The following is a 27,291-nucleotide window of genomic DNA, read 5'->3' as shown; positions in this document are numbered from 1 at the left end:
TTAATACTATTTTTCGCATCATTGCTAATCGATACAACACCAGCTATCATTATACCTAAACAATTATTTATTAGCTCATCTCGTAAATCCATTCCAGGTCACATCTTCTACACTATCGAAACCAAGTTTTATGTACATGTTTTTCGCAGTGGTATTGCCGACAACACAGAAGGCAAACGTCGTCTTACCCTGTTCCATCAGTATATTGGCTATCAACTTCACTATCAATTCAGCGTATCCTTTTCTTCTGTGCTTTTCTAGAGTGTAAAGGTGGCCAAGTGCTCCCATCTCTTTGATGTAAACCCAGGCCAGAAGTTCGTCCTTGTGGAACAGGCCATATCCTAGCTTGGCTTTGGTGAGCAGCTCAAAATACCACTTGGATTTGTCGTATCTGTGAGGCCAGACTGAGTCCACTAGCTCTATGTAGTCTAAAGTCATGTGCTTGAAGACGAAGTCTGGGGGTAGTCTGAAAAGAAAACGTTAAAGTAAAATATCTATCTTTACATTCGATTCCCTCAGAGTACTAGACGACGCCCGCAACCGTACATTTTTCCGGGATAAAAAGTATCCTATGTCCTTTCCCGGGACTCAAATTATCTCAGTACCTAGTAAAATCGGTTTAGCGGTTTGGGCGTGTAGAGTTAACAGACAGACAGACAGACACTTTCGCTTTTATAATATTAGTATGGATTATAATTCGAAGCTACTGGACCGACTTTGAAGTTTGATGAAAGACAAATACAGAGTAGTCCATTGACAGACTTTAATCGCGGCAGTACCATAAAGTTAATATACCTCGCTAGGTATATTAACTTTATGGGCAGTACCATGGTCTTGACTCACTCAACATCAAACGGTGTACTTCTGTTGAGTAGATAGGTTTCAGTCGTGCATACGTAGTCCACTTTAGCGTTCCATTCCTCTTTGATAATTCTGCCGACGACGTCCATAACATGCTCAGATACAAAGGGCACTTCAAATTTTGGATGATTCAGAATATTTGTGGTTCTCATTGCTTTTTCTAATACATCAGTCTTGTCCTTAGGGCACTGTATAATGTATTCGATTAATCCTTCCTGAAAATTAATTAAAACATATTGATAAATTGTAACTATAAAAAACGGAAGATAGTCTAGGGATGACACTAGCTGCAAAATCTTTTTAAACCGACTTCCGAACAGGAGGAAATCATACGTTCGGCTGTATGTATTTTCACCGAGAAACTGAATATAAAATTATGGAAATTATATTTTGTAGAATGAAATTGTAACTGATAGCTGGGACCAGACATACTGATAGTTATATTATTGTGATTTGTGTGTCATTCCAAGATTAAAACAGATTGCGTAGTGTGAAGTATATGTAATTAATAACTGTGATAATGATAACTGAAAACGAATTCACCGTGTCAATGACACTTGAGCTTACAATGATTTTTTTATTGAAGAAAACGTTTTGTTTTAACTTTTACTCTCTAATGTTGTCTAAGAATTGTAACATGGAATTTATATCTTTTTACATTGTTGCCTTTTGATAATAACTGCATCTTGTTTGTATGAATGTAAAGTTGGGTATGATTCAAAAATTTAAATGCATTGTCCCCGATTGAAAAGGGCACAAGCAGCTGTATGGTGTAGCAGTAAAAAGGAGCGCATGACCTTCTCACAAGTGAGAAAAGGACAGTGATAAAATTTATTGTTGCCAGGTCAAGCTACGCGATCTATTGCAAGGTTATTTAGTGCTATTTTATTCATCCGATGGGCTACTTTATAGAGTATAGACTATAGACTCTAAAAGAGTAGTAATCTCTTAATTTACAAGAAAACAGTATGATTCGTCACGGCTCAAGCCGGCACGTGCACGCAAATCATTTGGTATCCAGAAAAATGAATATTGTCTTCTATTTTTTTTTAATACTTACTTAGTAATAATTTGTAATGTAGGTGGCTACTCACTTTATTATTAACAGCGACCATTCCGTTCCCGACATCACCGAAGGGGCAGTAGACGGTGAAGGCGTAGTCGCAGCCGCGTTGGACGATCACCTCCATCGTGTCCAGTGCCGTGTACCCCGAAACGTGCTGCGGCCACCGCCTCCTCAACACATCCTTCAGTTTGTGCCACTGATCCACAGGTAGCACTTGCAAAGAGTCTGACTCCATGTTTATTTTAATTTGACAATGACATTTGCACTGACCGTCTCGCAGCAAAGTCGCTGACACACTGACGATTCTGTTTATTGTGCAGTTTGTGCTGATTGCTGACAAGCGGGAAGTTAAACAGAAGTTAACGTTTAACGTTGAGATAACAATGTGTGTTATTCAATGACGAAGAAAGGATACGACCATAGTACATAATACAATAGTAATAATGATTGTATTTCAAAGTACAATTTTACTGACTAAATAAAAATACAAACAAAAAAATTTAATGTTGTAGGTTGTGAGTAGAATAATTATATTTAAACAGAGTGTAACAGAACTAAGTGATATTTATAGGGTGTATGTGTATACTGTATGTCTTCCTTGTATAGAGTTAAGAGCTCACCTGACTCTAAAAATCAAACATTGTTCTTCTCTCTTCACACTCACGCCCGTCTTTCATATGCCAGGTGAAAAAGGACGGCGCGGAATCATCACCGAGTTAGTTCTACTTGAATAAAAGACGAACTATAATGATTATGAAAATAGTGTTTTGAGCAAATTTAGGTTTTATTAACCCTTCAGTAAGTGCCAAAATCTTTGCAAAAATGTAGGGTACGTGGTTTGCAAAAAAAAAATGGCACCCGGCCTACCCTCTTTGTACAAATAATGTAATAACCTTACATCTAATCCATATTTTATGTTTGAGTGAAAAATATTATAATATATGTTAAATTTTCTATCTATCAAGCCATCATAATATAGTATTTAGTCAGATGTGATATTTGTCTCATCACTGTAAACTTTGAAATCTATGTTTCTAACTATTTCGCAACAAATATATTAATACATTATTATAATCTCAATAACACAGAGCTATACAAACTGTTTATGTAAACAATTCTTTGAAATAACTTAACTTGTTATCAATAAACAGATAAGAGATAAGAGTAATAAAAACCGGTTTTGGTATTATACACAAGCAAACTTCGTCCTTAGTGCAATACAAATAAAGTTCAAAATGGCTGCGGCTGGCAAAAAGCCGTTATAAATAGGTAATTTTTATCTTGATTATTTTACTAAAACGATACCATTATATACTATTACTAGGATCTAAATCGTTTTGTACACGATAATATACGCTTTTAACGTCAATTATTTACAAAAATATTAAACAAATCGCGTTCAAATCACATAAATAACAACCAAATTTTCTCGTGTAAACTAGAAGTTATTACGATGTAAGTATTTCTTTCAAATGATTATCTAAAACTATTTATAAATTATAATTAATAAATTAAACTATTTTACTACTTACATTCGTTAAATCCATCAATAATATCAAACAAACAACACAACATGGCAGAACACACACGAAAAATTCACGATTTTCAAATGACTGACAAATATTCGTCGACCACAGATTGTATAATATTTTGCATGCAGAATGTGGCAAATTTATCGTAGATCATAACTAACCAAACTTCTTCATACAAAAGTAGTCTCTAAGTCAACGAAATACGTAATTCAATCGAACGAAAGAGCGCGGCCACATCCGGCCGCTTGGGTGTAGACGGAATGGCTGCAGTATAATCTGTGGCGGCCGGATCCGGCCGCTTGGGGATTAAAAGGTTAATACCTTTTTAGATATTAAAAAATATTAAAGAAAAGACAGCAAACTTCGAAGATCCAAGCAAAAATGTGTCTAAAACAAGGGTTTTTTGTAAAAAAGAAACTATCGAGCATTTTTTGAGTAATCGTGTTTTCGTCTTGAGCATTTAATCTTTATGAACTGAAGTTACTTGTGTCAAAAAATCAGTTTTCTAGACCTTACAGATTTTGAGATCTAGGTTAAAGTATGTAGTCAAGTTAGAGTCATATGGGCTCTTAAGTCATAAGTGTGAAAGTAGCAGCGCTGAAAGAGCAAAATGACGTTGGGGCGCTTGCCGATATTAATTTTCATTCACAAAAAAATGTTTGCTCTTTCAGTGCTGCTACTTACACAGTGAACTCTATACAAGGTTTACATTGTACATTTATAATGTGTTTTACACTACTAACTACATCATCTCAGTTACTTTCAAAGGAATTTATACGTGGGAGAGCCATGCTTCGGCACGAATGGTCCAGCTCGACCGGAGAAATACCATGTTCTCACATAAAACCGGCGTGAAACAGCGCTTGCGCTGTGTTTCGCCGAGTGAGTGAGTTTACCGGATACTACCCTATTCCCTTCCCTACCATCCCCTATTCCCTTCCCTTCCCATCCCTACCCTCCCCTATTACCCTATTCCCTCTTAAAAGGCCGGCAACTCACCTGCAGCTCTTCTGATGCTGCGAGTGTCCATGGGCGACGGAAGTTGCTTTCCATCAGGTGATCCCGTTTGCTCGTTTGCCCCCTCATTTCATTAAAAAAAGAGTTCCTTTATACTTCGCCAAATTTTTTTTTGTTGGTCGACTATTGCTCAATAATTACGAAGTCATCTTAGCCGTGATAATTTTCCTTTTAAATTCAGCATATTTCCCACTCTTGTGAATTTTTTCACATTTCCAGAGGCAGCCGTTTTGCTGCATGTAGAAGGGGGGGACACTGGACTCTAACGATTTTTTCCGCTTTGAAACTTCATATTTCACAAATGGATCCCTAAATCGGAAAATAATCTATGAACACTCATAATATTAAAAAAAAAACTATCCAACGACACCCCATACGGTGGGGCGGACGCAAAAAAAATATCATCCCCGCTTGATGTGTAGGGGGGGTTAGGTACCATAAAAAAATATTTTTTAAGATTTTATATACCATTTTGTCGGCATCATTAATATAATATGCATTTATGCCGAATTACAGCTTTGTACGGCTCTGAGTAAAACCGCAGACCGACGGACAGACCGAAGCTATAAGGGTTCCTTGTTGACTAAACAAACCCTAAAAATAAAGTCATGGTTTAAATTTGCAACTTCAAACTCTCCTCCTATAAAGTTGTCTTGATGTTACGATAGTCTACCTAAGAGCAGTCGATATGTAGTCAATACCACATGGCCTCACAAACATGCAATGTCCAAATGGTACTATGATATGAAGACGAAAGCCAAACAAGGCTATGGCCTGTTCTATAGAAAAGAACTTCTAGCTAGGGCCCATACAGGGTCAAACAATCGTACTAGAATGTTGCATCCTACTCTAACAAACATGAAATGACGTTGTTAGAGCAGGACGGGGCATTGTCGTCCGATTGTTTGAGTCTCAACACCGTTTCGTGGTATGGGCCCTGGGTGTATATCAAAGAAACAGACCGTTTACTTGGATACCTATATATATGTACTCTAGAAAAACACAGAAGAAAAAGATACGGTGAGCTCGTTATAAAGCTGATTGCAAAAAAACTTGATGGAAGAAGGCAAGCACACGTTTGCAGTTGTTGTCGGCAATACTGGAGCACAAAAAATGTACTATCAGAAAAGTTGAATCCTAGGCAGATGGGGGATCTACGTAGTAAAGTCCGTTACGTCAAACCCAGCCGACAGATTACAATTAACATTGAATTGACATTATCCGACCAAATTACGTTGGTCTGTCAACTGCCTAGGAATCAATTTCCTCGATGGTACATCAAACTTGGGTTAGATAGCATACATAACGTTACGTGGACTGGATTCTTAAAGGATAATTGTTATGAACAATAAAAATATTATTCGTAGGATAATTGATAAGATATTGAATAAAATAATTTGAACCAGTCATGGTGATGATAGTTTTCAAATGAATTGTAGTATTATTATTTTTTGATTCATTAATTTATATCCTTAATCAATTCAATCAAGTGCCTTTAATAAAAACGAGTCAATGGTATAACTAAATGTTATAACGTAGGTTGGTAATATTATTCTGATAAAGTTATAATTATACGACTATATAAAGTCAGATAATTATAACTGGATCAATAATGGTATTGATCCAGTTATAATTATCTGACTTTATAAAGTCGTATATCTTAGCTCTTATTTCCTATGACATTCATGGGAATGTCATAGGAAATAAGAGCATCTATATCCATCTATATTCCTCGTTATCAGCAATTTATATTTATCGAGCATATCAGACTTATCTCTATATTTAAACAAACTAGATATTGATATTAAAAGTGTGAGAGCCTGTTTCACCACTTTCTGATAAAGTGCCGCATAGGCTATCCACAACTTTTTGACAGATCCTCCATACTCTATCTGTCAAGTTAAGTGGTGGTTAGCCTATCTAGCACTAATCAGAAAGTGGATAAACAGGGGCCGTACCACGAAACCGTTTTGAGACTCAAACAATCGTACGAGAATGCCGCGTCCTACTCGAACAAACGTGATATGACGTTGTTAGAGCAGGACGCGGCATTCTCGTTCGATTGTTTGAGTCTGAAAACGGTTTCGTAGTAGGGCTACAGGCCCTAAGGACAGTAGACCTTATATTGTGCCTTGAGGATCTTAAATATCTCTTTTCAATTTCATTTTCGAAGACTTGATTTAAAAATTTAATGAAATCAGTAGGTGTAACGTTAGCGTAAGCGAGATAAGTCAGTGTTTGTAAAAGTTTATCTATTTAATAATAATGATGAGCTTGGTGATGTGAGCCTTTATAAGAAACTAGATGTCGCCCGCAACTCCGTTGCGCCAAAATTCGTTTATCGCGCGGGAACCGTTCATTTTTTCGGGATTAAAAGTATCCTTTTTCCTGTCCCGGGGCTCAAATTTTAGCAAAATCAATCAGACAGATATACTTTCGCATTTATAATATTAGTATGGAATATGGATTGAGCGTACCAACAGTACTTGGTGGAAATTCAAGATCTAAGCATACTTTATCAATAGTTACAAGTAACAACTCATTTGACTGTGCATTCTCACAATCATATTGTCCTGATAAGAAAGATGTTGCTATGTAAAGCTAATGATAATTACAGTTTTCACTTATCACCATATTATATGAAAAACGCATAATATTATGTAGAATAATATAATAATATCTATGGACGGTTCACACCACGTCAGTCTGGCCCCGGGCTAAGTACCTGAAGGACTTGTGTTACAGGTGCCAGACAACGGAAATATATTTAATACTTTAATACTGTACATAATATATTTAAGATTTTTATTATAAGATACACATATTTAATACACATCCATGACTCAAAAACTTTGAAAACTTTTTGTTCCATCGGCGGGATTCGAACCTGCGACCGCCGGCTTGAGCTACCAACAGCCCACCGACTGAGCCATGAGCCACCGAGGTCGTTAAGAATATCATTTGTTATCACAATAACACAGAATATTTTTACTGATGTTAACCATCGTCAAAAATCGTTAACTACAACTCAAAAATTATACCGTCGATAAAGCAATAATTAAAAAAAAATCTAATATTATTATTAAGTACCTACTGAAAAACACAATACAAATTATATTGATTGAAAATGGTGATTAATCACGATATCCTAGAAGCTAAAATCTACAACCTTAAAAAGAAAGCAGGTTCCGTATAGGATGTAAACATCCGCCAAGAACGGTTTCCTTCGGGCAACGTCTAGACCATACTAATATTATAATTAAATCAAAAGTGTATATTATGTCTGAAAAACCTAGAGGCAAAAAAGTTGGAAAGCATAACACTTTAAACAAAAACCGTAATAATATTTTCTCATAGGTCGACTATGTTGAGATAGTCATGCACTGCTTGGAAGATACCAGTCAATTTGAAAAAGCGTTGAGGAGTACAAAGATTTTGGACTACAAGAAGTTTCTAGAACCTTTTACTCAAAACACTTAATGCAAAACACAGAGTGGCCAAAGAGGTATGGAACGCGACAATTGATCATGCCACCACAACAGAAACCTTCCTCCTTACTAGAACAACACTTTTTGATGTTTTGTAAGTATCCATGCTTCCATACTAATATTATAAATGGGAAAGTGTGTCTGTCTCTCTGTCTGTCTGTTACCTCTTCACGCTCGAACCGCTGAACCGATTTTGCTGAAATTTGGCATGGAGATACTTTGAGTCCCGAGAAAGGATATAAGGTAGTTTTTATCCCGGAAAAATGTACGGTTCCCGCTCGATAAACGAATTTTGGCGCAACGGAGTTACGGGTGTCATCTAGTACTTAATATTTTGAAGTTTTCTGATTACACTAGCCACAATATAAATAATAATAATTAAAAACAAACAAACAATTAATGAAAGTTCGACTAACTAGTATTCATTTAGTTTAAAATGGCAACTTTTTATAGAAGTTCCTCGACTGTAACTTTGTAACAATTCACCAATTTCTGCAATTTTAGACCCTCATAATCATAATCCACTTAAAATGATTCCCTTAACAAAGCAAACTCTTTTTTCGAATAATAAAACTATCAAAAGATTGTCATCATACACTTTTTATACGCTTAGGATATTATAATTCAATTAATTCAATATTTTATTGGGTGCATAATATCATGCTGCATTTTTTCAGCCTACCTCCAGACTTCACCTTCAAGCACACGACGTTGGACTACATTGACTTGGTCGACTCCACCTGGCCTCACATGTATCCAAACTCCGTCCTGTACTTCGAGATGAAGACCAAGGCCAATCTTGGATACGGCTTATTCCATAAAGAGGAACTCCTAGCCTGGGTGTACATCAGGGAGACGGGTCCTGTCGCACACCTTTACACGTTAGAGAAACATAGAAGGAAAGGGTACGGAGAGATGGTCATAAAGTTGATATCCAATGTGCTGATGGAGCAAGGTAGACCTGTCATCGCATACTGTGTAAAGGGAAATGAACGCGCGAGGAATATGTATGTGAAACTCGCGTTTGATAATAGCCTTGGTGGTGTTACCTGGACGACGTTCTTGAGATGAATTTTCAGTACATACATGTTTCTGAAGTTTAATGAACTTCATTGTACCATCGAGGAAATTGATTCCTAGGCAGATGACGGACCTACGTCATTTCGTCGGCTTATGTCAATTCAACGTTAGCTGTGATCGGTCGGATGAATTTGACTTAACGCGACCAAATGACTTAGAACTATCTGCCTAGGAATCAATTCCTCTGATACTTTTAAATATTTTACATAATGCTACACTGTTGTTAATTGTAAAATTTGTAATGTTATGTTTTATGAAAATGTAATATCGAATGTGAAACATTAAAAAAATACGCAAAAGATTATTTTTATGAACACAATATCATTTTAAAAGGTATACCTTAATTTTAATGAGTCACTTTTATGGTGACGAATCTAAAGACACCTCCTAGCTTAAATGCTACAATTCGCTCAGGCTCAACAACTTACTAGTACCTAGGTGTGTCAAACACACACACGTAATAGCGTAATGCACGTACTCGAAAAACCTACCTATCGTAAGCAAAAAGGCTTTTAACACACCGTACAAGGTTCGATCATATTGCTCACATACGTTACACAAACAATCTTATTACGTGTCAACATTATTATCCCAGTATTATTGCAATATTGGCACACTCGTTTTTACGTCGTTCACATAATTACTATTAATTAATGATTATCGCAACATTGCTAAATGCTGGTTGAAAACGTCTGAATAGTTGATAGATGATCTGTTGACTATGTTATGCTAATGTCGCCATTTCAGCCTGAAAAAATTTAATAGTAAAATATATCATAATATATTATCATGACGTATCTAACGCCTCCGTGGTCTAGTCGTACTGCAGAGCGCGGTTCTTGACTCAGAGGCCATGGGATCGATTCCCGCGTTGGAAACATGTTATTTGCAAGTTTAGTGAGGCTAATTGTCTGACAAGTAAGATGATCCATGCGTTGGATGGGCATGTAAAAAGTCGGTCCTGCGCCTCATCTCACGCCAGTCGTGTCGGTCTTCCGTCCCACTGGGCTATGAGAGTAAAGGAATAGAGAGTGCTCTTATGTACTGCGCACATACTTGGGCACTATAAAATTACTCCTGCGTAGCTGGCCTGGTTTCAATGAAACCGGCCACCGTCACCGAAACCGGTAAAGCTATTACTATCATGTATGTCGTTTCCCGGGACTCAAAGTATCTACAGACCCAATTTTAGCAAAATCAGTTCAGCGGTTTATGCTTAAAAAGGTAACAGACAGACAGACAGCTACAGACAGACTGACTCACATTCGCATTTATAATATTAATATGGATTCAAACCAGCAGTTCAAGTTTTTTACTTATTTCTTGCTGCACAATGTACATCCTACTTGTGCAATATCTTAGAATTTTCGTGGTACTAACAGCAATAGATGTCTAATATAAATTCTAAGGAGTTCCAAGCACCGGACCGTATAGTTTGGAGGATCTGATGTAATAAACTTGACCCCAATTCTGTATTAGAAAATACTGACCAACTACTAAGTTCCTATGCTTTTATTTTTATAAAAGGGGGCAAACGCGTATACGGGTCACATGATGGGAATCAACACCATCGCCCACGAACATTCGCAACATCAGAAGAATTGTAGGAGCGTTGCCGGCCTTTTAATTATGTCCGAACGGCGTATTAAGGCTCAAAACTTTTATAAAGTGTTTAATAAGTATTAGAACTTTAGGGAGTGTATGTGTCCTTTAATAAAGAGTGTTTATTGTGAGCGTCCGTGGCCTAATGGTTTTTGTTGTTGTGTTGTTATGTTAGCCTTTGGTTCGCACTCTTAGGGGCGATTTCACGAAAGAAATGGAACGCGTTCAAAGCACTCTGAACCGGTTCAAAACGTATAAACGCGATTATAACATCGAAATGCATTTCACCAGCATAAACTGAACGCGTTCACAGCAAATCCGAGTTTTATCTTCTGAACGCCCAAAGTATAAAACCCGCTCAAGCCCTGTCATGGCGGAACGAAAAACATAGACAAAAGAAATGTCAAGATGACAGTTTTGACACATTCGTTTGTAAGTTTATGTATTGTTTCTTGCTATTTTGTAGTTAAATTAACGTGAAAAGACTTTAAAATAATGAAAACATGTAAAATAATCGCGTGACGTCACTAAAACTTAAATTAAATAATCGCGATCAAAAAAAGTTTGTGAAATCCAATCGAAACAAAACGAGATTTAAGTCGCAGCATGAACGAGCTCAATGGGAACTAAGTTTTATAAAACTAAGTTTTAAACAGAGTGTTTGGTGAAATCCCACCTTAAAGGGTACAGGTTCGAACCCGGGTGGAGGCGTGTACCTATGAGACATTTTCTGATCTCAAGTACATAATACGGACGGTGAAGAAAAACATCCTGAGGAACTCCGGTCAAAAGACCTGTGAAACATGGCATCAATCTTTTAAAGCCTTTTTTTATGAACATGGGCGCCACTATAAGTAGAGTATGACAAAACCGAAACCGAAGTTAACACTGCCATCAATCAACTATTGTACAGTAGATTGACTGCCTGATTACTAGTACTGTAGTAGTTTTTGTTGAAATTCCTACACATTGTTCGCTATTCTCATGGTAGGGACCCATTTAAGCAATCACTTATACTAAACTTCTCATTAATTTTGTGGCTTTCCCCCTGACTTGTTGTGATAAACGGAGAAGTGGTTGTTTAAGATTTTCTGTGCCTTATGGATTTTTAGTTCCGTGTCACCGTTTTGGAGATGTGGAGTGTTTTTGTTTTAGGTGAGTTCCATATGTTGACTTTAATGAAAATAATATATTTTCATTATTTCATGCAAAACAAAGTGACAATTATTTTAAGGTATGCCTGTGTATGTTGGCCTAAAATATATTATACTGCAGTAGCAGTGCTGAAAGAGTGATTATTTTCGGCACTTTTGTGGATTACTTCCTTTATTTCTGAAAAAAACGTGCAAGACTAGAATAAACCCTTTTGAAAATACTCATCAAGTGAGAAGTTGACTTGATAAGTCACGATTACATCCAAAGTACAGTGTACTATCAGAGAAGTTGATTCCTAGGCAGATGGGGAACCCTACGTAGTTTGGTTTCGTCAGTCAAGGTGTGACGACTGACTGACGCGTCACAAAGCTTGGCTCTTAGCTAGTTTATAGCTTAACTTTAGTTTTTTTCCATACTATTATTAGGAAGAGGTAAGATTTATTCACTTGAATACGCTCAAAAACTGCAGGACCGATTTTGATTGAACCCTATTACAAAGCATACTACGAGGAAAGATATAAGCTGTTGTGGGATCCCATATTGTACGTACGAAGTCGCCGGGAACATCTAGAGTCTAGACCATAAAGTTAATATACCTAGCGGAATAGAGAAACAAAGGCCTGAGCAAGAGAGATGTCACAATCAGTAACACTGCGTGGTAAAAAAAGACGTGTGCGGTGTGATACATGACAGCAGCACTCTTTTTTTGACGTCCAGTCGGCACGTGCCGCACGTTGACAATTTAATCTCATAGAATTCATGTTCAATCATGCTTGTGTAAGTGTATACGTACACATATTTTTCACACAGATGAAAACCAATTTTGGTTACGTTTGACAGCTCGAGATTGTTGCTCTATTCCGCTAGGTATATTAACTTTATGGTCTAGACATATAATTTCAAAGCATATAAGTTTTTTTTTTTATGAAATAAAATTGCCCCCAAACGAGAAAACGGGTCACCTGATGGAAAGCAACTTCCGTCGCCCATGGACACTCGCAGCATCAGAAGAGCTGCAAGTGCGTTGCCGGCCTTTTAAGAGGGAATAGGGTAATAGGGAAGAGTAGGAAAGGGAAGGGAAAAGTTGAGGGTAGGGAAGGGAATAGGGTAGGGGTTAGGGGATTGGGCCTCCGGTAAACTCACTCACTCGGCGAAACACAGCGCAAGCGCTGTTTCACGCCGGCTTAGTGAGAGTGTAAGTGACATTAGGTATACATTACGACGACCTCTGTGGCTCAACTGGTTGAGTGTGTGGCAGCTCAAGCCGGGGGTCGCGGGTTCGAATCCCGCCGACGGAACAAAAAGTTTTTAATGTTCCCGGGTCTGGATGTGTATTAAATATGTGTATTATATAATAAAAATCTTAAATATATGTATAGTATAAAAATATTAAATATATTTCCGTTGTCTGGTACCTGTAACACAAGTCCTTCAGGTACTTAGCACGGGGCCAGACTGACGGTGTGAAGCGTCCATAGATAATATTATGATGAACACGAAGCGCCCAGTTACGTACGGTATACGACTAATCTGACTTATTAATTCTGAACTCTATTACGAAGAAATAAGGTATAAAGGTGATTAACATCACATGTCTTCGGCTGTGCGTGCTAAAATATTAACAGCAACGAACACACGTGGAACAATTGCTCGGTCGCATTTAATTTTAATGGAGACTTTGTAATGATATCACAATGGATAAAATACACAGAGAGGTTGAAAAGAAATACGCATCAGCTGTTTGAGGGCCTACGTAATACATAGCACCAAAGAAATTGATTCGTAGAAGGTGGATCTACAATCTACATTGTTTGGGCGGGTTATGGCAAGGCAATGGAAGATCGTGATCTGTCAGCAGAGTTAAGCACACTACCCCCGATTTCTGAAAGGCTGATCAACGCTAAAATTAACTAATCGCCTGTTAAATCTGTTGTCAAGTACTTATTGGGTTGCTAAAAGCATTAGTTAGTTAATTTGATTAGCGTGTCAATTGACATGGCTGTTCAATTTAACTCCCGAATCATAATGTGTCAACCGCCATTTTGTGTTTCCGTAACGCTTGTCAAGCCTTGATATTGTGCACGACAGAGGGTAAATAGTCGTGTTAACTTTATATGTATATAAACAATATAAGAGACTTATATAATAATTGCCAATATAGTGCGAAAATCAGTGAAAATCGTGTACAGTAAAAATAGTGTCATTTTTTATAGCTCAGAATGAATTATCGAACGAAATTAATCAAATCGCAAGTAGTCCGGTTAACGAATGACTCAAAATCTATATTACTAATATATAATATATTTAATATATAATATTATAATTCTGCAGAGTTTGTTTGTTTGAACGCGCTAATCTCAGGAACTACTGGTCCGATTTGAAAAATTATTTTACTGTTGGATAGCCCATTGATTGAGGAAGGCTATAGGTTATATTTTATCACGCTAAAACTAATAGGAGCGAAGAAATAGAGGAAAATGTGGAAAAAATGGATGAAATTATATGAAAGGGCTTATTTGAACGCGCTAATATCAGGAACTACTGGTCCGATTTAAAAAAATATTTCAGTGTCAGATAGTCCATTGATTGAGGAAGGCTATAGGCTATATTTTATTACGCTAAAACTAATAGTAGCGAATAAATAGAGGAAAATGTGGAAAAACGTGGGAAATTATATGAAAGGGCTTATTTGAACGCGCTAATCTCAGGAACTACTGGTCCGATTTGAAAAATTCTTTCAGCGTTAGATAGCCCATTTATCGAGAAAGGCTATAGGCTATATTTTATCACGCTAAAGCTAATAAGAGCTAAGAAATGGAGGAAAATGTAGAAAAAAGGGAGGGAAATTATCTTTAATTGATTATTATCTTAAGAATTACTGGAGCAATTTTTTTGTTATTTGGCAAACATGAAGAATAGACCACGTGAAGGGGCAAAGGCTATTTTTTGCGGAAAAATGTACGGTTGTGTGAAATTCCTAAATTACGCAAGCAAAGCCGCGCGGAACATCTATAAGTATATAATAAAATCGTAGGAAAGTCAACTCTGTACATTGAATATTTTTGTACAATAAATAATACGTGGGATGTGATCCACTATGCTAACGCGGACGAAGTCGCGGGCAACAGCTAGTAGGGTATAGAGTGCGTGAGTTTCAGAAAACGGGGGTTTGGCTCAATTTACACCGGCGCGGAATGGAAGCGTCAATTTTGCCTCATTCACGGGAATTCACGGGAATGCTCGAGAAACCCGCGACATGAGGACATCCCATTGTTTAGTCTGTATCTTTTACATGATTAGTTCGATCCACTTCCCGTGGATTCCACAGACGGCACCGGAGAATTCTCGAGAATTCCGCGGAAGACATGCGTCCAATTTTTAGCTCGTATTTAATTTCTGTAGTAAACTGTTGACATAAAGTAAATTATGCTATGTACAGTTTCGTTGCAAAAAGTGGCTTCCGTTCCATTCCGCGGCGGTATAAATTGAGCCATAACTTAATATTATGTCATACAGCATACGTTTAGATGACGCCCGCAACTCCGTTGCGCCAAAATTCGTTTATCGCGTGGGAACCGTGCATTTTCCGGGTGAAAAAGTATCCTATTTCCTTTCCCGGGACTTAAAGTATCTCCATACCCAGCAAAATCGGTTCAGCAGTTTGGCCGTGAAGAGGTAACAGACGGACAGAAAGACATACTTTCGTTTATAATACTATACATCTGCCACCCATAATAAAAGAAATATTAATAAAGGCATTTTCATGACCCGACATATTTGCGAGATATGGCAATAAATCGTCAACAGTATACGTCTGCGGTCAGAATACTAAGCGGCGCGGCGTCGGCGCGGCGCGACGTAATGAATCTATGATTGCCAACTAGGGTGTTAAGGGCTTAATATTGGATGGAAAATTACCAACAATATCGTGTATAGAGTGAGCACTAACTAGGAAATCATCAGTATGGTCTATAACAGTGTTTTACAAACTTTTTTATGATGCGAAATTGGTATGAAAAACATTTTGCGACCCCACCGAGAGTCGCGACACAGGTTATAAAATAAAAAACACCGCTCTGTGAACTAACTCTATAATATGGTTGCAAACTGTTTTGTCTTTATTTGTCGAGGGTATGTCGTGTATCAGATAAGGACAATAAATCGTACATTGTATGTAACAAAATACGCAGTGTAGATTTTTTGTTTTTTTGTAGAGCGTCTTTCTTGTTAGTAGAGCATCGAGCACTTAGGCTGGTATAAGGCTGCGTTTCCACTGAAGCGGAGCAGAGCGGAGCGGAGCCGAATTGACCAATCGTGCTATTCCAGCGAAATGACAGCGAAGATTTCGAGCATGATGATTGGTCTATTCGGCACCGCTAAGCTCGGCTCCGCTTCAGTGGAAACGCAGCCTAAATAGTCAGTACTTAAGATGCGACCCGGTCTCAAGACGCGATTCGGCTCTATGATTGGTCCAAATGTTGACAGCCAACCAATCACAGAGCCGGAACCGTGTCTTGAGACCGAAATGCATCTTGAGTACTGACTATACCGGCTTGAGTACTGACTGTACTGACTGTACTTGGCTCAGAGTCCGGGTGCCATCGCAATTAAATATTGTAATCGTTCATATTTTTTGTATGTAAATATTTTGCAGTGAATATTTGTACTGGTCTACAGGAACCTAGGTAATTACTATCAAGCTGTATAATAACTCAAATACGGTAAATATTCTCGTACGGGTAGTGACTGATGATCATGGTATTACGTTTGTATGAGAATTGCGATGGCACCCGGACTCTTAAGTATTAGCGTGATATTCTTCATATTTTTACACACACACAAACACATAGTATACTCTAAATATAACATACATACTTACATAGGTATACTAAACAAAATAAACCTGGTGCATTCTGGCGTAAGCCAGCGCACTCGATCCAATGAACTGACAAATACTTCCAATACTTTCCCCTTTACTTCAGCTTTACTCTCTCCGATAGAAGAAATCGATTTGCAAGACAAACATTTCCTAAGTTCTTGTTCCCAACAGCTTACATCACCAGTTTAAGTATACATCTGTCATACGTTGTCAAAGCATTGATTCACTTTTTCCGAACAATTACCGCCTTTGATGAAAAACTGTGAGAAGTAACTTTGCGACACTGCATTGTTGAGTTTACGTTTAAACAATACGAGTAATGTTAGTATGTTGTCCGAACTAATATTATAATTTTGCAAAAGAATAATAACTAATATTACAAGTTTGGTTTGGACAATGCAGGCTGATCACCTGATTGTCTGACAACTGACAAGTAAGATGATTCATGCGTCGGACGGGCATGTATAAAGTCGGTCCTGTGCCTGATCTCTCGCCAGTCGTGTCGGTCGTCCGTCCCATTGGGTTATGAGAGTAAAAGGAATAGAGAGTGCTCTTGTGTACTGCGCACACACTTGGGCACTATAAAATTACTCCTGCGTAACTGGCCTGGTTCAATGAATCCGGCCACCGTCACCGAAACCGATGTGGGAGTTATTATTATATTTTTACTTTTGCGAAAGAGTGTCTGTTTGTTAGCTACCTCTTGATTAAATTGCTAGGCCGAATTTGATGCGAATCGGTAAAGAGATACTTTGAGTTTCGAAAATGGACAAATAACTTTTGTCTAATGCGATGCGTTTTGAAAATAGCCATTGAAAACTGAATTTTATTCATTGCACAAGAAGATACACATTTTAATTATTAACAGAATTCCCTCCCGCGATACCACATTTGAAAATGCATCGCCTCAATATGCTGCAATATGAATTGATCCCAATTTTTTTTCAGTATACTTATCGGTGTTTCGAGTAGACGCACAGAAGGGTCCAGGCGGTAGACCGTACGACAATGGACACGGGTGGGACATCCGGTACGCCGTGCCCGGGGAACCGGAGAAGGACTATCCTACCCTCAGTGAGATACCCAGGACGTCGTTCACATGCTCGAAGAAAGAACCAGGTAGGCGAACGCTCTAATAAAATAATGTAAATAGTAACCTGAATCAGCTTACTGTCTAAGTACATTAATTGTACTCTATCTGTATCTAATATAGCTAAAGATAAAATTATAAAATAGGTTTAGTCCCCAGTACACGGAACTAACTTTTTTCTGATACATACAAATTTACCACTTTGTGAGTGCCTTGTTTACGATGACTCTGACAAACTTTTCTATGCGAAAAATTTCGACGCTGCTGCGTTTTTGAATGCTTGACTCCTGGAATTGTCGATATGACGTCACCATGGCTCCTCGTACATACAACTTTCATTTTTTGGAATTTGTTTAATAAAGTTAATTTAAAAACTGTGGTCAACTCGTCCGACAAGAATCACGCTGCGTCTGGATTGTCCGACACTCCAAAGATGTCGCTATGACGTCACTATGGCTCTTCGTACATACAACTTTAATTTTTTCAAATTTTTTAATAAAGTTAATTTAAAAACTATGGTCAACTTGTCCGACAAGAATCACGCTGCGTATGGAGAGTCCGACAGCCCAAAGATTTTATTACGTCACTATGGCTCTTCGTACATACATGTCGGACAAAAATAGCAATGATAGATAATGTTATTCTAAATGCTTATATCAACGTGTCCGACAAATATATTGAGTTAAATAGTCAGTCCGACAAGAAAATGAAAAAAAAACACGAACGAGATAATATCTAGTTAGAAGTTTTTTTTTTACCTTCATTTAACTTTCATAAAATCAACTGAAATATAAAAATAAATCAAAACCTTTTATGTAGTTTCATAGAAATAAACCTTATTGCTGCTGCGAAACCCTTCATAGGTGAGTCCAACTCGCACTTGGCCGGTTTTTTAGGGTTCCGTACGCAAAGGGTAAAAACGGTACCCTATTACTAAGACTTCGTTGTATGTCCGTCTGTGTGTCTTCAGGCTGTAACTCAAGAAAGGTAATAGCTACAAATTTGAAATTTTCACAGATTATGTATATCTGTTGTCCCTATAACAACAAACAAGAAAAATTTAAACGTGGAAGAGCCATGCTTCGGCACGAATGGGCCGGCTCGTGTTTCGCCGAGTGAGTGAGTTTACCGGGGGCCCAATCTCCTACCCTATTCCCTTCCCATCCCTACCCACCCCTATTACCCTATTCCCTCTTAAAAGGCCGGCAAATGCTGCGAGTGTCCATGGGCGACGGAAGTTGCTTTCCATCAGGTGACCCGTTTGCTTGTTTGCCCCCTTATTTCATAAAAAAAAAACAAATAAAAATTAATATTTAATTTCCCATACCTACCACAAATGTGATTTTTTGGCCTTTTTTGCTCTATATTAATAATGACAACTTGAATTTTTCACAAAATCCTTACTTATATGTTTACTTTAATATTTAATAATAAAATTTATATAAAATAAAAAATTAAGGGGGGCTCCCATACAAAAAACACAATTTATGGCCTAATTTTGCTCTATAATGGTACGGATAACGGAACCCTTCGTGCGCGAGTCCGACTCGCACTTGGCCGGTTATTTAAATATTGAAGGGCTTTCTCTTACCCTTCCCCTCTATAATATTTACTAAGGTTGCTTCCAATGACTGGCACTGTCCAATCACTAGTCATTTACCCTACTTTATTTTAAATCGAAAACTACTAAATTTAAAGTTGCATGTACGGGGAGACATAATGACGTCACATCAACATTTTTGGGCTGGTCGAAACTCCAACATGCAGCGTGATTCTTGTCGGACAAGTTGACCACAGTTTTTAGATTAACTTTATTAAACAAATTTGAATAAAATTAAAGTTGTATGTACGAAGAGCCATAGTGACGTAATATCAACATATTTGGGCTATCGGACTCTCCATACGCAGCGTGATTCTTGACGGACAAGTTAACAATAGTTTTTAAATTAACTTTATTAAACAAATTTGAAAAAATTAAAGTTGTATGTACGAAGAGCCATAGTGACGTCATTGCGACATCTTTGGAGTGTCGGACAATCCAGACGCAGCGTGATTCTTGTCGGACGAGTTGACCACAGTTTTTAAATTAACTTTATTAAACAAATTCCAAAAAATGAAAGTTGTATGTACAAAGAGCCATGGTGACGTCATATCGACAACTCCAGGAGTCAAGCATTCGAAAACGCAGCAGCGCCGAAATTTTTCGCATAGAAAAGTTTGTCGGAGTTATCGTAAACAAGGTACTCATAAAGTGGTAAATTTGTATGTATCAGAAAAAAGTTAGTTCCGTGTACTGGGGACTAGTTATCATATTGTGACAATCTCGAATCTAAAAATAATTATTGCTACTTGAAGATAATACTGAAGAAGTCGCCTGCTATTTCATTTCGCCGAGATAAGTTTATGATACAGAAACCTTAATAATAAGTATTCCTTAATAATGCTTCAACTCCCAAGCGGTCGAATTTGACCTGATGGACTTATTTATTTATTTATTTATTTCATCATCACACACTTAAACTATAATTACAGGGTTTACCTAATGCGATAGTAGTGTACATAAAATTGTATTACAAATTTAGTTAAAAAATTAAAATAATGAGTTCATCAGTATCCACAATTAAAACGATAAAATTAATAACAATAAATTATAAAACCATAACCACTATATATAATAATATCTAATCCATCAATAATTAATTTAAGTAAAAAATTGTAATTAAAATCTATCCTTGGTAAATAAATCTTGTGTTACGGGTACCAGACAACGGAAATATATTTAATACTTTTTATTAGTGTCCGACCGAAACTGATTTTTCAGCCGAAACCGAAACCGAACTTTCGGCCTTACTCTCAGTTTCGGCCGAAACTGAAACCGAAACTGGGTAAAACATTCAAAATTACGATTATTTACTGAAATTGATTGATTTTTAACATAAATTACAACTTTTTATACTAAAGAAAATGTACCACATTGAATTCCTTACTTTTTGCGACATTTCTTAAAATAAATATTATTAATCTTAGACTGGAATATGTTCCCTAGAAATTTTTCGGACTATAATCCGTTCCTTTATCGACTAAAATTCGTTTTTTATACGATTTCAAGTAGGTGCGATTTCACCAAAGAAATTGAACGCACTTAGCGCACACTAAACCAGTTATAAACGTGTTTAAACACGTTTATATACAGATATGAGAAGATTATAAAATCCATTTGAAAAAAAAAAACGAGATTTGCATCCCCGTAGGAGCGCATGTAATGAGAACTAAGTTTTATAAAACGAAGTTGTGTGATTGGACATTAACGACGTACTACTGAAAACACAATCAATTGCAGTCTTATTGCAGTATATTATTTTTATGGGAAACATGGACACTACTACGGTCGAAGTTCAAAACGAAAGTACTGAGCAAACTAGCAGTAGACGTCACATTTTTTTTTTGCTTTAGAAGACGTTTTGCCACTAAACCTGAAATATATACTGAGAGCTTAGGGGGAAGTGGGCTAGATAAGATTCTAACAGGGTAGGAACGGTCTAAGAGATTGCGTGTCCATAGTTAAAAGCTAATTTTAAATATTTAAATAAAACGCGTGGTAAAAGGAAAAGAGTGAGGCGAGTTGATTTACTAATAAATCTCACAAGATATATCCTATAATCTGACAGTCAAACAAAATTCTTAAGTAAATAAAGTTCACACACAATATAATCAATTTATCATAGCGTTTACTAAATCGCTTGTTTGGGAAACATTGGTATTTTGTTATATGTAATAGCACGTAATTTGCCAATAGTTTTGTATATTAAACAAGCCTGCGTTTGTCGTAGAAATAAAATTCAATAATATAATTTCGATAAAAATAAGTTTAGACAATTTAATGAAAATAAAACGAAGTGCTAATTTTTGATTTGGGACTAATCTGGAACACAATATAATCTCAAAACTAAATAAATAGATGGTGGCGAACTGAGCCGGAGCCTCGCTGGCAAGCAAGCACGTCGAGTTAGCTGTAAAGTTTACCGAACGACGTATGAGTTTCGGCGACGCCGAAAGTTTCGGCTATATTTTGGCCGAAACCGAAACTAAGGCCGAAACTAGATTTTTTGGCCGAAACTGGCCGAAACCCGAAACCGAAACCGAAAGTTCGGTCGTTCACTACTTTTTATACTATACATATATTTAAGACTAGATGTCCCGCGCGGCTTCGCCCGCGTAAATTAGGAATTTTACGGAAACCGTACATTTTCCCATAAAAATAGCTCTTATGTCCCTACTCCCTTCACTTGGTCTACTCTATATCTGTGCCAAATATTGCCATAAAAATTGCTCCAGTAGTTCGTAATTTCTAATATTTCCCCCGTTTTTCCCACATTTTCCTGAGTTTCTTCGGTCGTATTAGTCTTAGCCTATAGTCTTAGTTCTTACTCGATAAATGAGCTATCTAACACTGAAATAAGTTTTTAAATCGGATCTGTAGTTCCTCCGATTCCGTTCAAGCAAACATACTCTTCAGGTTTATAATATTAGGTAGGTATAGATTTTTTTAAATTATCGCTTGACAAACTCGAGTCTCGATCTAAAAGACTATGAAAAGTACTTACCAATAACATGGTATAATATGGTAGTGATGATGATGACGATGTTGATGATGAATGTAATTTGCATAGAAGCATATGCTTTCCGTTCTTAAAACAACGCCGAAACTCCCAAACTTGTATCTATAAAGAATCAGGAGTTCTCTCAGCACCTTCCGAACCACGGTATACCAGGTATACCTCGGTTCAAAATCTTACTTGTTGGTAGCATATGCTTAGAATACTTCTCACGAAACCGAAGTCACCACATATTTCCCTATAATTTTTGAGGAGTTCCCTCGTTTACTTATGGATCCTTCATCAGATCACCACTTTTGTGAATATAATACCGAATTGGGATGATACCCTATATTTATGATGATACCCAAAAGAAAAATTTTGAAAATCGGTTAACAAACGACGGAGTAATCGTTGAACATAAGAAAACGAACATAACACCTCCCCCATTTTGAAAGTCGGTTAAAATTGTAGCCTATGTGTTATTATGATGTTTAAGCTATATTATTGTAAAGTTTCATTAAAATCCGTTCAGTAGTTTTTGCGTGAAAGAGTAACAAACATCCATACATCTACATATACATCCATGCATCTATACATCTGTGGGATAATGCGTGGCGACGCTAAAGGAAGATCTTCCGACCGAGCGAGGTGTTATGCTCGGTCAGGCCGAAGCCCACGTGATACATTTCAGCTGTCGTATATATACCGACGCGCTCAGAAAACTTCGATAGCGCGATGCAGGAATATTAGGCGATTTGTGGGTACCGCCACACATCCAAAATTTTTCTCACCTTTTAAACCTTCCCTAGACCTCCACGAATAATTCAAGACCAAGATAAGATAAATCCGTTCAGCCGTTCTCGAGTTTTAGCGAGACTAACGAACAGCAATTGATTTTTATATATATAGATTTTTATTATATGATATACATATTTAATACACATCCATGACCCAGGAACTTTGAAAACTTTTTTCCGTCGGCGGGATTCGAACCCGCTACCCCCGGCTTGAGCTACCAACAGCCCACCAACTGAGCCGCAGAGGTCGTCTGAATATGACTTTTACTATAATTGCAGTCTGCAGGTGTTGTTGTATTTTTCGAAAAACTTTCCAAACAAAACTAATAAGTCATGTATATTTTCAGGATACTACGCTGACGTGGAAACGGATTGTCAGGTATTCCGGATATGTACACTTGGGTCGACGTACGGATTCCAATCGTTCCTATGTCCGAACGGAACACTCTTCAACCAAGCTGTATTCGTATGCGATTGGTGGATGAACGTCAATTGCAAGAAGGCCCCAGAATACTTCAACAGCAACGAGAAGCACAGCCAACTGAGAGTGGGGCCAGAACTTATGACAGACGTCAAGATGATGCTGACTCATCCAATGAGAAACCCATACGATAAGACTGCATTAAATAATAAGCTAGTAGTTTCCCAAGAATATATTCCGCCCTATAGAATCGTTAACGCCAATGACAATAATTATAGATTCAATGAAAACGAAAGAAGCATTGACAATTTCTACTTACAACCCAAATCAGCGAATATAAGACAAGAACATACCTCTAACGATTTGTCGTTTGCAGCGTCCACTGGCACTCCATTTTATTCCGCGAATTCGAATAACTTCCAACGAAACACACCTAGACAGTTTCAGAATTACGCAACGTTCGAAACTATTGTAGCACATCCCACGTCAGCACAAGTCACATATTACAATCAAAACGCTGAAAAACAAAGACTCCTTGCTCAAAATCAACAAAAACTACAGCAACAGAAACAACAGTATCTAAATACAAACGAATACAGATTCTCTTCAGGTAACAACAACGAGTTACAATATTTAAGGAAGCCTAATCAGATACAATCAGCAAATTTAGTGAAACAGCCAACTTCAAATAATTTTCAAGTGCCGAAACGTGTGTTCGGAAATAAAATTCCGAAAGAATATTCTACATCCAACAGAAATGTTATACAGAATACAGTCACGAAGCAAAACATTGTAAGTAACAATATTTCACCCACACTTATTACTAAGACTCTCACTTATAGGAAAATAATACCAAATCCTCAAAAGGGCCAACCGAAATCTCGAATAGTTTTTAAGACTTGGATTTTAAAACCATCCAGAAATGCTAGGTTAGTCGCTGAACCAACTCCATATACTTATAATGCCCCAATAACTTTAGCAAATTTAGTTTCCGATGGTCCATACAACTATGAAAAACCTAATTATAGTTTTTCAGGCAAAATGCAGGAGGTCAATGCTATCACAAGTATTGCGCCTACGACATCTTGGTTCCCATCTGCTACTGTGTCTAATAAACTTAGACAAAATTCTATTCCCACAACTAGATCTACAATATCAGACCGTTTATACTCAGCTCCGTTAACAGCTGCACCAACAAAAGCTTCAATTGTTTATCTACCCCCTACAACCTATAAACCAGCGTCACTCTTATATCTTCCTCCAGCTACAAGCGCAAATCTACGTGCACAACAGAACTATGAGCAAACACCTACTTCAGTGACTCAAACATCAGATTTTAATAGTGATACTGAGACTTTACCTTTTAGTGATGTTCTCACGAAAGAAAAATTAGATATAACAGTAAAAAATATTGTAGAAAATACAAATAAAATAATAAATGACAAAGCGTCGCAAAACAATTTATTAGTGAAAGAAAATATTCAAGTTAACAATGAGCCCCCTGTAGACTTTTACCTTCCAGCGCAAATAAACCAAGGTAGTGAGGAAAGAGTTACATCTCTTTCTCAAGTACAATTACCAAAAAGTTCCAGACTAGTTGCACTCCCATCCACTGATTTAGAGCCACCTGATGAAAACACCAACAATGATAGCGAAAATAGTATTTCAATGTTACCATTTATCAAAGAATCAAGTTTACCTGAAAACACGATTGAAAGAACTGTGTCACTGAAAATTACAATTCCAGAAAAAGTTGCTAATTTTATATTCAAAAACCGTAAGACTTCTAACACTGACGATTTAGAAATTCTGAATACTGGTAGTAGCAATTATCTTGTTCTAAATAGTAAAGATAGTGATAGTTTTGTGCCTTTAGGTAAATTGACTTTAAATAAAAATTCTAATCATTCTACTTCACAGGATTTGGTGTACTCAATCATAGCTGATTCAATTAATTCAGCTAAACAATACAGTAACATCGCACTACAAGAAACATCATCGACGCAACCAACTACTACACAAGAACAAAATATTGACAACAATGAAGTAGAGCAATTTTCAGACAAAGTTACTCAACTGACTTCATCCCAATATACACAAAACAACAACGGCAGAACAAATCAACGACAACAACAACTCAGGTCTAATGAACAAGTTTCAATACAAAATGACGAAAGTGGTATTTTTAATCAAAAAAATATTTTAAGTGGACAACTTTATCAGCTCCCAGTGCCAGTCGTTACTAAGCAAATATACAACGCTCCGTTGAAAAATGCGTGGACTCAGTCAAGGCAAAACCTCGTCGAATCGAGAAACGGACAAAAAAGTAACTACTTTCTACAGCAAATAAGGGCACCGCAAAAAACTGACAATGAAAATTTGGAACTCCAGTCCACTGGTAGAACTGACGACGAAGAAAAGACATTAGACAACGCATTTGAATCTGAATTCATCAAACATATTAAAAACTCTAATAATCGTATCGCAGCTCGCATTCACGACAAAACAGTTGGAACAATCAATCACCCTTCAGAAGACAACAAAGCTGTATCTTACAATAAAGATAAAACCTACTACGTTTACACACAGTTGAAGACCAACGAGAACCTCAACGCCATACCTATAAAACAATCACCATTACATAAAGACGAATTAAATTTACATCATGTTACTCATCTATCTACCAAACTTAGAAATGCCGATTCATACAATAACAATCAAATTCGAAACAACTACGTTGCAGAACAAGATAATGTTGATGATTACAATCAGAGATCTAAAGCTAAGTTAGAATCGACTTCTAATGTCGATTTTGAAGTTGAGCATCGTGTAGCTGAGGCACCAAGAAATAATGAGCCAAAACTGAGTAGGTTATACGATGGTCCTTCCTCATACACAGCTCCACAGAATTCCATAGGTAACTTGCAAAATCAAATTAGCCCAAATTACAACTCCAGACTCGAAGACTTAGAAAACAACAATAACAATATTGATAACAACAACAATTTCAATGGCTACTCAAGAGATAGGCCTTCAAAAAGATTTTTGTTTTAAAATTGTTGATTTACTGTAAATAGATAAAATACGTAGAGATCGACTATAAACCTTTCTGTAAAAAAAGTGATCATGCATTACTTAAATAATTTTTTTTAGGTTTTCTCGCTAGTCTAACATAAAATAATTGATATTCTTAAAAAATAGACTGAAATTCTTAGATAAAATTCAATTAAATAAAAAGGTTTCTAATAAAATGTTTTTTTTTTTTATTTATTTTAACTTGACTCCTGTAATTTTAATTCATTAATAATTGTTTCACACATTACACATAACTAATATTTTTATAATATGATTTAAAAAAGTGTGAATGAATTAATCTTCGGGTAGTTTTAAATAACTTTAGCTAGTTGGACACCTGTCACCACAGCCCGTGACCATGGCCGCTGGAATTTGGAAACTTACCGCAAAGAGAATATCCCACCTAAAACATTTCTTGTAAAATGTTGCCGAGACGACCACATAAGGTTTACACTGTGAAAAAGGTATGAGATCTCATGTAGAGCCAAGCTTCTCAATCTCCACGGCCTAACTCTATTAACCCTAACTTAAACAAATTCTACATACCAGTAAAGATGTATGGCTCCGCCGTTTCGCTACCGTCGCCGAGGTGGTGCGAATATTTAGTTTCTGATCTGAAATTAGTTACGA

General features: G+C 37.0%; 2 protein-coding genes and 1 pseudogene across 2 annotated transcripts; 2 read left to right on the top strand and 1 right to left on the bottom strand.

Annotated features, from left to right (window-relative positions):
- Positions 1-40: 40 nt before the first annotated feature.
- On the bottom strand, positions 41-2,190 carry LOC121736912. Its single transcript, XM_042128382.1, has 3 exons — positions 1,956-2,190; positions 844-1,076; positions 41-466 (listed from the first exon to the last, which is right to left on the bottom strand). Exons 1-3 carry the CDS (start codon positions 2,160-2,162, stop codon positions 76-78), a joined length of 831 nt encoding a protein of 276 aa, XP_041984316.1. The 5' UTR covers positions 2,163-2,190; the 3' UTR covers positions 41-75.
- Positions 2,191-7,837: 5,647 nt separating this feature from the next.
- LOC121736914 lies at positions 7,838-9,121 on the top strand (annotated as a pseudogene).
- Positions 9,122-11,779: 2,658 nt separating this feature from the next.
- LOC121737429 (probable cyclin-dependent serine/threonine-protein kinase DDB_G0292550) lies at positions 11,780-26,640 on the top strand. The gene is made up of 4 exons (XM_042129107.1): positions 11,780-11,801; positions 17,629-17,799; positions 23,513-24,378; positions 25,507-26,640. Exons 1-4 carry the CDS (start codon positions 11,780-11,782, stop codon positions 26,638-26,640), a joined length of 2,193 nt encoding a protein of 730 aa, XP_041985041.1.
- The last annotated feature ends 651 nt before the right edge of the window (positions 26,641-27,291 follow it).

Source organism: Aricia agestis, chromosome 20 (genome assembly GCF_905147365.1).
Source record: "Aricia agestis chromosome 20, ilAriAges1.1, whole genome shotgun sequence".
Lineage (NCBI taxonomy): Eukaryota > Metazoa > Arthropoda > Insecta > Lepidoptera > Lycaenidae > Aricia > Aricia agestis.
The sequence above is the reverse complement of the archived record's forward strand: the minus strand, read 5'-3'. Positions and strand labels throughout refer to the sequence as shown.

Bases quoted from the DNA above. Each gene is read 5' to 3' on its own strand.
- LOC121736912 (XM_042128382.1), bottom strand. From the start codon at position 2,162: ATGGAGTCAGACTCTTTGCAAGTGCTACCTGTGGATCAGTGGCACAAA. The intron at 1,077-1,955 runs GTGAGTAGCCAC...ATTAATTTTCAG, and splicing joins TGGTCGCTGTTAATAATAAA to GAAGGATTAATCGAATACAT. The intron at 467-843 runs GTGAGTCAAGAC...TTTTCTTTTCAG, and splicing joins AGTACACCGTTTGATGTTGA to ACTACCCCCAGACTTCGTCT.
- LOC121737429 (XM_042129107.1), top strand. From the start codon at position 11,780: ATGTGGAGTGTTTTTGTTTTAG. The intron at 17,800-23,512 runs GTAGGCGAACGC...GTATATTTTCAG, and splicing joins ATGCTCGAAGAAAGAACCAG to GATACTACGCTGACGTGGAA. The intron at 24,379-25,506 runs GTAAGTAACAAT...TCTACTTCACAG, and splicing joins CAGTCACGAAGCAAAACATT to GATTTGGTGTACTCAATCAT.